The 11,481-nt window shown below is 45.9% G+C and overlaps 1 protein-coding gene across 2 annotated transcripts; it reads right to left on the bottom strand.

The window, feature by feature from the left end:
• Positions 1 to 1,927: 1,927 nt before the first annotated feature.
• LOC109203130 (serine/threonine-protein kinase pim-1-like) lies at positions 1,928 to 6,120 on the bottom strand. 2 transcript variants are annotated; one of them, XM_019362180.2, is made up of 10 exons: positions 5,970 to 6,120; positions 4,457 to 4,592; positions 4,183 to 4,353; positions 3,920 to 4,081; positions 3,637 to 3,731; positions 3,504 to 3,551; positions 3,187 to 3,408; positions 2,911 to 3,097; positions 2,537 to 2,692; positions 1,928 to 2,380 (listed from the first exon to the last, which is right to left on the bottom strand). In XM_019362180.2, the coding sequence occupies exons 2-10, from the start codon at positions 4,518 to 4,520 to the stop codon at positions 2,289 to 2,291; spliced, it is 1,197 nt and encodes a 398-aa protein (XP_019217725.1). In that variant the 5' UTR covers positions 4,521 to 4,592; positions 5,970 to 6,120; the 3' UTR covers positions 1,928 to 2,288. The 2 variants fall into 2 exon arrangements, with proteins under 2 accessions (XP_019217725.1, XP_025765333.1); XM_025909548.1 differs by lacking the exon at positions 5,970 to 6,120 and having other exon boundaries at positions 4,457 to 4,977.
• Between the last annotated feature and the right edge of the window lie 5,361 nt (positions 6,121 to 11,481).

Here is an 11,481-nt window from a genome sequence, read left to right as displayed (position 1 = left end):
GAGGCCCGTGTGCCTGCTGGTTCTGTTCTGTCCCTGCCAGAGGCCAGTGTGCCTGCTGGTTCAGCCCTGTGTGTGCCAGGGGCCCCGGTGCCCACTGGTTCTGAGACTGTTTTCGCTGGGGGGCCCGAGGAGCCCGTCCAGCTTCCTGCCTCGTCAGCTGGAGGGCCCGAGGAGCCCATCCAGCCCCAAGACTCGTCAGCTGGAGGGCCCGAGGAGCCCGTCCAGCTTCCTGCCTCGTCAGCTGGAGGGCCCGAGGAGCCCGTCCAGCCCCAAGACTCGTCAGCTGGAGGGCCCGAGGAGCCCGTCCAGCCCCAAGACTCGTCAGCTGGAGGTTCAGGAGAACCTAGCCAGCTTTCTGCCTCCTCATCCTCGCCAGCTGCAGCAGCCTCCTCATCCTCGCCAGCTGCAGCAGCAGCCTCCTCATCCTCGCCAGCTGCAGCAGCAGCTTCCTCATCCTCGCCAGCTGCAGCAGCAGCTTCCTCATCCTCGCCTGCAGCAGCAGCAGCTTCTTCATCCTCGCCTGCAGCGGCTGCAGCGGCAGCAGCTTCCTCATCCTCGCCTGCAGCGGCTGCAGCGGCAGCAGCTTCCTCATCCTCGCCTGCAGCAGCGGCAGCGGCAGCAGCTTCCTCATCCTCGCCTGCAGCAGCGGCAGCAGCTTCCTCATCCTCGCCTGCAGCAGCGGCAGCAGCTTCCTCATCCTCGCCTGCAGCAGCACCAGCTTCACCCTCTTCAGCTTCGGCGTCGCCCGGCCTGGCCTCCGCATCGGCTCCGGCGTCGCCTGCAGCGGCCTCCGCATCGGCTCCGGCGCCGCCTGCAGCGGCCTCCTCATCTGCTCCGGCGCCGCCTGCAGCGGCCTCCTCATCTGTTCCGGCGCCGCCTGCAGCGGCCTCCTCATCTGCTCCGGCGCCGCCTGCAGCAGCTTCAGCTTCACCCACGCCGTCGCCTGGCCCAGCTTCAGCTTCACCCACGCCGTCGCCTAGCCCAGCTTCAGCCTCGTCTTCGCCTGGTCCAGCTTCAGCCTCGTCTGGTCCCGCCTCGTCTGGTCCCGCCTCGTCTGGTCCCGCGGTTGCCACACTGTCATTGGACCCAGCTCGGCCTGTTCCGCCTTGCCTCAGCCGGCCATTTTCCGGGCCTCTAAGCTGGCATCATGGCCGTCGGGGACGGCCTCCGGAAAGAGTTCGTCGCCGCCGTTGGCATCGCGGCCGGCCTCCGGACCTGCTCTGTGGCCGCCACTGCCTTCCAAGTGGTCGGCCACCTGATTGGTTTTGCCTGCGCCGCTGCCGTTGCCGTGTGCACGGTCGGCCTCCAGAACTGTTTGCCCGTCGCCGCCATTGCCGTCCGCACGGTCGGCCCCCAGAGCTGTTTCCACGCCACTGCCTACTGCATGGCTCGCCTTCGGACCTGCCCCGCTACCGCTGCTTTTCGCATGGTCGGCCTCCGGAACTGAACTGTTTTGGCCTCCTGTGCTGTCGGCCTCCGGGTCGGCCCCCTGAACTTGGCCATCTGGGCCTTTTTGGACTCTGTTCCTCCATCCTGGACCCCCACCGCCCGCCCTGGTCGGGTTGTTTTCTGTTTTTTGGTTGTGTTTGTGTTTCTGTTGGGCTGTCTGGAGCCAGCCCTTGAGGGGGGGGGTACTGTCACGGTCCTGAGCCTGCCGACTCAGTGTTTTGTGTTTCCTTATGCTTTTGTTCATTCCGAGTATGTATTCTGTTGTGATTTGCCATTTGTTAAGTTTCTGTTCTTTGCCTGCCTGCCCCCACTTCTCTGTGTTCCCTCCGTCTGTCCATGGTGTCACACTGTCTGTTTGTGAATCCGTCTGTTTAGTTCAGTGTCTTGTCTGGTTCTGTGTCTGAGTTTCCTGTTTTATTGTGAAGGTCTCCGTCTGATGTGAGTGTGTTCTATTTACGTTTCCCCTGTCCCGTCAGCTCTGAGTTCTCCCAGCTGTGTTGCCCTCCTGTTTCTCATCCCCTGATTACTGGTGTGTGTATTTAAGCCCTGTGTGTTCTCCTGCCTGTTGCCGGTTCGTCTGTGTTCCACGGTGTCATGTTCCTCGTCTGCGTCTCTCTGCCTCTCATCCCTTTTGGTATCTTCTCAGGTTTGTTATTTGGTTTTCCCAGTTTAGGTTTCTGTAGTTATTGTCCTCCCGCATTGCCTGTTTTGCCACCACTCCACTTTGTAAATAAACGTCACTAGCATTATCATCCACTGCTTGCATTTTGGGTCCTTTCTCCCTCCAACACCACACGGCTCGCCTCGGCAGCCGTGACAGTTTTGCTGGCATCAGTACGTCATTTGAGCCAGGGATGATTCTGAACTTCCTCTAGGGTGAGACGGTCTTCATGGCTCTGACAGTAACAACCCAACAGAAAACACTTGCAATCTGTTCAGAAATACAAAAGTGGGGTTCGAGTTTATCACGTTGGTGTTTATATAAGTCTGCGTGTGCATTAGCGATACAGATAAAGACAGATAACACAGAAAACAGAATTTTCAAGCCTTGTAATGCGACAGGTTAAAGAATTAACATTCAGCTTACCCTCTGAAATGTCAGTGCGCATCTCAGATGTGTTGTTGTCATCAGGGATGATGTGACGTACCAGCCAATCCATCACCGTACCCAGCTGCAAAACTGTGACGCAGTCTGCTGTGGTGGCATTAAAGTCCTGCCAGTTTGGAGCAGGTGATTTGGTCCCTAAAATCCAGAGAGAAATTATTCATGGTAAGGAATTCATGTGGGCACTAAGCGTGTGGGCACTAAGCGTGTGGGCACTAAGCGTGTGGGCACTAAGCGTGTGGGCACTAAGCGTGTGGGCACTAAGCGTGTGGGCACTAAGCGCGTGGACATTAAGCGCGTGGACACTAAGCGTGTGGGCAGGCAAGGACATTTAAACAGTGAGGCTGACGACCTACCATTTCTTCGTGTGATTGCTTCTGGTGTAAAAGTGACTCCAATGCCAAAATCGATGAATCTGACACATTGAAATGCTGGATGATCAGGCGATGTGTCACACACAATATTGTCTGGCTTAATGTCTCGATGGAAGACACCCTTGGATTGCATTTCAGCGGCTGCATGTACCAGCTGTCTCATTATGACCTGACAGACAAATGAAAAATACGTTCAAATAATCAGATTTACATGATCCATTAAGGACTGCCATATATGTTATCTTGCCACTCGCTGACCTTAACCTCCCTCTCGTGCACAAAGGTTCTTCTGTTTGCCAGGTAGGCTTCCAAGTCTATGTTTTCTTTTGGCCTTTCAAAGACCATAATGAGTTCGTCTTCCAAGTCATACCAGTCGATTAAAATGGGGGTCACATTGCTGCTTGTAGCCTCTGGTCCTGCCCCCACTTTTATTAGCAATGCCACCTCCTTGGGAATCTTGGTCATTTTACCATTAAGAAGCTTGAGAAACAGAACATCAAGGTCAGTGTTCAAACATTAGGCTGTTTGAGGTACACGTTGGGGGAAAACAACAGAAAAAGACAAACATTTCTTACCACTGGTTGGTAGCTGACTAAAACATGAGCAACATGCTTAATCACCACCTGCATTACAGAGAAAATGTGTTTTAGAAAAAAGAGAACAGGAGGAACTCGAAGAATTGTAAAGTGCACACATAAGAAGCCATACTGGGAAATTGTCTTCTCTGCATTTTCCAAAGAAGACAGTCCCAAAGCCTCCTTCACCCAGCTTATCCTGCTCTTTGTATTTTTCTTCAAAGTCCTCTACAGAGAGACAAAACAAACACAGGGCTTGTGATTAGTTGTATGTAGGAAAGCTGTCATTGCCTCAATTTACACATTCACACAGGCTTTGTTAGAAGCTTCCTGGTGATTAGCAGATGGATACCAGCTAAACTCTGAGAGCTTGGGAAAGAGGCTCTATCACTGCAGGTGTGGTGTGTACTTCTTACCTATACTGTGACTTTTGTATGTGCTGGGCAAAGGTGTATCTGCCTCAAAGACGGAGCAGCTGGCCTCCTCCTGTGAGCTTGATGTCTTGCTCTTTTTACTGCGTGGTTGTTTTGTTCCATCGCTGCTTGACTTTCGTTTGCTGCTCTTCTTTCTGAAAGCAGCTGGAAAACCAAAAACCAATTAGACCTCTGAACTCCACACAGGCCTACAGATGATCAATAACTAGAAAACAAAACATAATCTCTCTGAATGTCTCACTTACACTTCTCCAAGACAAGATGGCTGAGGCCTGGGGTTGGACTTTTGCTGTCTTTGCTTCTTTTGGAAGCTTTTTCCAGTCTTTCTGTGGCACAATCTTTTCGTTTGGAGCTCTTGATTCGCCCATCTGACGTCCTGTCCTCTATCCTGAGGAACCAGGGCTCAGTGTGGCGGTCTGCAGTTTGTACAAAGATCAGTTGGTTACTACTGAATCAAAACACCTGAAGGAAAAGCCCCAAATTGAGATGAATTTAACAGGTAAAGGAGACTTTACTCACCTAGATATTTACGCACACCCACAGCACGTGGTGTGGTAAAGGTCAGCCAAGATTTTGACGACATGTCAGGAACTGGTTCAAAATTGTACTCTTTGTACTAAACTCACTTGAACTCTGACTTTGTATGCAGTTAGAACTATCACAAGACATTAAAACAAAACATGGGCATCGATGACATCACAGGAATCTAACATTCTAATCTATGCAAACTGTCTCCAAGGCTACAGAATATCAGATTAAATCATAACTAAGGAGTAAAAAGCAGCATCAGTCTTAGGGTGTATGTTACATGTTTGCCACTTTGGATGAGTGAGTGCAATACTTCATCGGCCTGTGTTGTAGCAACCTGTTGAACCTGCTGAGAAACTTTTCTTTGTCCACTCTGCCCCAAACTTCACATGCTCCATAAAAGTCGAGGCCTAGAGACCTCTGCATAGTTATTGCAATTAGCATTAGGTTATCAGTGTCATCTGATATCCATGACATTTACAGTACAGTACTCACACATGACATAGGAGGGAATAAATATGAACTTTTTGACATAAATTTGATCATATGAAATTGGATTTTTTTAAAATATGAAATAATGTAACTTTTTCCTTCCGTCATACTTCAGAAATATAATATCTTAAGTTTTGAACATTTTAAAACATTGAAGTTTGCTCGTTGTATTTATAAGATCCAACATGGACGTGCAATCATTGGTCAGTCATGTTAAAATCCATTATCAGTGGAAAACAAACCTGATCCTCTACTAGAGGTGATTGTGCAATACCTTTTAGACATAACACTCAGCAAACAGTTATTATCAGTTACAGGTAGTGAGATTTGGAGTGATACATGACGGACTAAGACACGCAGACTTAACATGACGAACCGACGAGGAACACGCACACTGTAAATACATACAGAGGGAAAAGAGGACTGGAGATGAGACATGGACATAACTTAGCACAAACAGAACATGATGGCTGGGGGGGAAACACACGTGACTGAAGGAATGGGTCACAAGGGGAAAACGTGAACGAGAGGAGGAGACGGGAGAAAAAGACATTACTGAAATACATGAAGGGCAAGGGCTGGGGTAGCCAACCAGTCAGAGACCAAGAGCCACATGTTTTACTGTGGTACCGCAAAGAGCCACATCATACACCTGGGCACACATGAACACCACCCATCCCTTCCTCTCTCACACACACACACCTCTGCTCAGCCAGATTTATTGTAAATGTCACACACCAACATGATAATGACAGAAATTGACTCCTATAGTACTAAAACCACAGGCCAGTCGTTTTCAACAACGAACACTGTGTGAACTGTCTCACACACACAAACTCTCAGTTCACAAACAAAAATATAATAATTCACAATAGTGTTTTTCTTTTACTATGCATGTTGCTTAGTGGGAAAATACGTTAAATCTCCCTTTTGAATCTGCGCCTTGAACAGCTTCAGTTTGTTGACAAACCAAACACACTTTGCACCAGGTCAGGCAGCATTTTTAACTCACCCTGCAGGGTCAGGTTCAGTCTGTCCAAGTGACACAGCATGTCGGCCAAAAAGGCCAGATCCATCATCCACTTGAGGTCTGAGAGCTCGGGATAGTCCTTCCCTTCCATTAACAGTTTCACAGCATCCAAAAGCTCAAAGAAGCGAGAGAGTACCTGGCCTTTTGACAGCCACCTCACAGGGCAGTGTAGCTGCAGGTCACCTGGAAGCCCTGGGTCCAGCTCAGCGAGGAGATTCTTGAATGACCTGTGGTTAAGCGCATGTGTGCAGACGTAGTTGGCGATTTCCATCACAGGCTTCATGAGGCTGTCTAAATTCAATGATTTAGACACGGGTTGCTCGCTGTGGATGACGCAGTGGAAATTCCAAAACTCAGGAAATGTTTTGCCAGCTTTGCAGTTAATCACAACTAAAAGTTACCAAATTAATCACAACTGTTCCAAAAGTAAACTTAATTACAAATTTACGTAGCACAACTAGCTTAAGTCTATTCTTACTCTTTTAAAGAAAAAACAATAATGGATACAATTAATGATTCATAATAATTAAACCAAAATGGCCACAAAAGAGCAGATTTCTCCTGTTTTGGCTTCCCTTCATTGGCTTCCTGTTAAATCCAGAATTCAAAATCCTGCTCCTCACATACAAGGTCTTAAATAATCAGGCCCCATCATATCTTAATGACCTTGTAGTACCATATCACCCTATTAGAGCACTTCGCTCTCGCTCTGCAGGCCTACTTGTTGTTCCTAGAGTATTTAAACTGAGTGCTGATAACAAAGCAGATTCTTCCTCCCGCCTTTAGTCCAAACGTGGCAGTAAGAATGTCAAATGTCATTTTGGCTGACCTCAGAACAGTTTCCCACTCAGTCCGTTTTAAATGAGCGTTGGTCCAGAGAGGACAGCAGAGTGTCTGCATCGTCCACATGTCTGATTTGTGGATGGCAGAGTGAGCTGTGTTCGAGCTGAAACCCATTTCCATGACAGACTCACACCTGAAGATCACAGACAGCCAGTGCTGAGTGTCAGCCTTGCACACAGAGATTTCTCCAGCTTTAACCAAAGGGCCCTCTTTCATTCTACTTTTAAATATCCCAGGAACCACAAGTGCAGTGGAGCTGATAGGCTGGATTCATCAGGCAAGCTCACTCCCTTGCCCTACGTCAATGTGTCCCAGCTGCCAAAGGACAGGATTAAATATGCAAACATTACAAGAAGCTTTAAAGGAAAAATCCAGTTTGGCAGTTCAGTCCATTTGACCTGCTGCAGTTTAACTTTCAGCAGTCCAGGCTCTTCATACACAAGCATGCACACACATAACTTCCCTGTCATAACTCCCCAATCCAATGCCAAAGGTTGAAAACGTGATTATGAGCAGATAAGTACTGACTGATATCCCTTATAAAGGCATTAATTAGGGGTGTATCCACTGACACTGTGCAACACAGTTTCTCTTTTGTCCTGGAGTATTGTTGGTCGTGCTTGTATATTACTGGAAATCACTACAAAAGCAGGAAACATTAAACTAAACTGGAGCACAGTGGATCGTTGGTAAAACTACAGGACTATCTAAATCCTTGCTGCTCCCCTGGCTCTCTGCTCTCTGCCTTATTATCAGCTCTCCCTGCTCTGCTGCCTCACTGAAGAACTCTGAACACTCACTTTTCTGAGGATCTAACAGGAACAAGCTACTGCTCACCTCCATCAAAGGCTGGGACTATGACCTAATGTGGATAAAAAGGCCCTGGATGGGTCAAAGCCCTTTATGTTACTCCATCCTTCACCATCATCACCAGTCCCTTTTTCAAAGTTAACAGATAAAACCAAGATAAGTGGCCCCAGTAAAATCTGAATGCTTAACCATACAGTCATCTCACTGTACAGTTTTAGAGTAAATATAAATGATGCTAATCATATTCAAATGTCTCCACACTCATTAGATTTCAACACAGCTGAACACTATAATTCTAACACAATAATTAAATAAGCAAATTTATTACAGAAGAATTTATGGGCCGCGTATAAAATTCATCATCAAGTCATCACGCTACCACCACCATGTTTGACTGGTGCTGTAATTTCCTTTTTTCTGAAATGCTGTGTTAATTTTAAACCAGAAGTAACAAGTCTACCAAAAAGTTCGACGTGGTCTTTGTTGCGTTTGTAAATCAGGCAGCGGAGGCGACGTCTGGGTTCAACACTTTATTTCAGGCTTTACAGCGGCACTGTCAGTCTCCCATCTTTCTGATAAAGAGGCCACAATTAAAAAAGTAAAATAATTTTGTGTGCATGAGCTCGTGTTACCAAAACTAAACATCCACTGCTCACATTAAAGCTAGGTTGGTCTACTCTACAGTGTCTACTCGTACAAAATACATGAGACTCACGTGAAATGTCACAGGTGGAATCCAGGCATGCTTTTCAGTTCTATCGTCTATAATCTGAAACCTGTCATAGCCAATGGCGTCCCGTCCGTGGAACTGGTTGTGCCAGGGCTCTCTTCCTGTTAAAGAGGAGTTCTTCCTCCCCAGTGTCACTAAGTGCGATCACTGGGATTCTCTGTCAGTGCTCTTCATCTTACAATATAAAGTGCCTTCAGATATATTTATAAAGGACTTGAATCTAATTAAGCTCATCACTCTGGCCTACATTTCCCATCTGTGTTGTTTCCTAACTCGTGTACATTACTGTGTTTGTCATAGAACATTTGGTTTCTGTGTTCGTGTAGCTGTTACCTCTGATCAACAACAGAGGACAGCATGGCTTTGACAGTCAGTCCATGGATATCAAGGGCTTGACTTCCAGAAAAACCTGATAGTAGATCCTTTTGAGCTTGTTGATCTGTACCCACTGATGTGCCATTTACTGGGGATGAACCCGGCGTTGCATGACGGACTCTTGAACTCTGCTCTCTGACTCTAAATAAAGAAGTATGGACACTGGAGAAACACTGTTTTTGTTTGGTAGAGTTTATTTTACCTCCGACAACAGAGTTTGATATGATAAGAGTGTTTCCACATGTTTCAAGAATTACACCAAACACACTGTTTAAAGACAATTTATGATTGTAAACTATTTCACCAACGTGCAATAACAACTTACCAAGTTCAGTTTGAGAGACGCGAGAAACCTCAGCTGGTGCTGTATGTCTCTATCGTGTTCAGAGCATGGCAGCTTTTAACGTGACCTCAGAACCAACACGCTGCCTGGAGGTTATTTACTGCCACTGCTGAAGTAAACGCTTGTGTTACTTTGATGTGAATGCACAACATTAGAGGGTGAGACCAAGCTGGGAGTCTTTCAGGTAAATACTCATATGACTCCGTTTTGTTCTGTTCAGCAGGGTCCATACAGCAGTAGATGGGTCTCATTAACTTATATGTGAAATATTAAGTACTTTTTAGTACTTTAGTACATTAACATGTTACTATGTTACTGATAAATGTAAAGTGATTAAGACTGAAAGGAAACAAGGACAGTTCTCTGGTGCCCGTGGTGTACAGACACAATGAAAACAGCTGCATTTTAATGAAGTCTGAACAGAAGCTGAACACAGCCTAACGTTTATTACATGTGAACACTTTCAGCCTTTTGTCAGTTGGACTAAAAATAATCTTTTGCAATAAAGATGATTGGGTGGCTAGGTTGAAGGTGAATTCAGCTGTCCCTGCAGTATAATGGTGAGATAAGATCTCTATCTCGCCCAGCGATAGCCATCAGCTGACTTGAACCCTGACATCAGACATTATCTAGTACATTATCCAGTTTTATTGCTGTGCCCTTGTGTAACGTTGTTTTGTCTCTTTCTTTTCTTTGTAGCTGCTGTGATGAATATGCATTCAGAGGTGCTCACTGCTCTGTCAGCACTAACTGGGGGTTTTCTGTTAGTGTTCATTATTGCCATTTCTTACACCATGTTTAAAGGAATAAAATATTTTGAATTTTGTAGAAGTTTGACATTTCTCTCTAACAGTCAGGTGAGCCAAACATTTGCATTTAAGCTTTTGCTTTTATTACAAGAGTATTTTTGATGTAGGTAAAAGAGGATTTGTCATTCCTGTTTCTGTAAATCTAGCTGTTCCTAAAATAACAAAATAATTATGTTTCTTATTTTGTAAATCACTAATGAATGATTGAAGCAGCGTAGTTTTTGTGGTCAACTGATGCATAAATACAGTCTGTAAGTCTGCAGTCAAACAAAGCTGTGATAGGTACTACCAACATATATTTAATGCTTTTATGTCAGTTTAAAGTGATAATCAATTGTATTCTATAAATACAAAAATAGGAAATCTCATCATTTTGGTGGGTTCACGCTGTTCTGTACTCTTTCCAATCTCATATAATGAGATAATAAATTCTCCATTTATGTTTGCTCCACTATTGTAGTGTGGACACCGGCACTCATTCAAAGGAGCATCAGTCCACATTAAGAAAAAATATAATATTGATCATTTTGACAATAATGTTAAAATTTACAGATCAAAATCGTAATTCTATTTGGAGAAAAAAGTCGAAATATGGAGATAACAGTTGTTTCAAGACAAACTGCCACATTTGCTGTACCCTCTGAGTTAGTAAAATCGTACTTCAGAATCAGTTTTAGTTTCAAGGAAATGATTTCGCTTTAAGCTCATAAACACAGAGTGCAGCAAACAAGGTAGTTTGTCCTGAAACAACAACAGTAATCGCCACATTTCGACTTATTCCAGTCACGGAAGCGTTGGAGGTAGTTCGTAAGAGATTACAGGATGACCCCAACCTCAGCAACAGGACCACTCTCAGCACCGACCAAGTGTGTTTGAACTGTGTCTTCATTCCACCTACTTCACTTACAAGGGTCAGTACTACAGGCAGAAACATGGGTGTGCCATGGGCTCCCCAGTTTCACCCATCATGGCCAATTTGTACATGGAAGAAGTGGAAAAGAGGGCTTTGCTATCCTACCCTGGAACAGGGTATGTGGATGACACCTGGGTGAAAATCAAATCTCAGGACGTACCATAATTCACGGATCACATTAACTCGGTGGACCAACACATCAAATTCACCAGGGAGGATATGAAAAGTGGCAGGTTAGCCTTCTTAGACTGTGAGATTTCCATCAGTAATGGGGGACATCTAAAAGCTGACGTGTACCGTAAACCTACGCATATGGATCAGTATTTAAGGTTTGACTCTCATCATCCACTGGAGCACAAACTGGGTGTCATCAGGACGCTACAACACAGAGCGAACACCATCCCCACTGACACAGCGGCCAGGGAGGCAGAAGAACAGCACATCAAGAAGGCCCTGAGTAAATGTGGTTATCCCAGCTGGACTTTTGTCAAAGCTGGGAAGGCACCTAAAGAAAGCTCCAGCCGATCCAGGAGAGAAGGACAACCGCTGCCCAGGCGAAAACCTGTAGTGATCCCATATGTGTCAGGACTCAGGAGTATCGGATTCATAGATCAGGCAAACCAAACAACCTCTGGATAAGCGGATGGCACAACACAGAAGAGCCACCTCGT

This window comes from Oreochromis niloticus, linkage group LG8 (assembly GCF_001858045.2).
Source record: "Oreochromis niloticus isolate F11D_XX linkage group LG8, O_niloticus_UMD_NMBU, whole genome shotgun sequence".
Taxonomy (NCBI): Eukaryota; Metazoa; Chordata; class Actinopteri; order Cichliformes; family Cichlidae; genus Oreochromis; species Oreochromis niloticus.
This window is presented reverse-complemented; position numbering and strand designations above follow the sequence as displayed.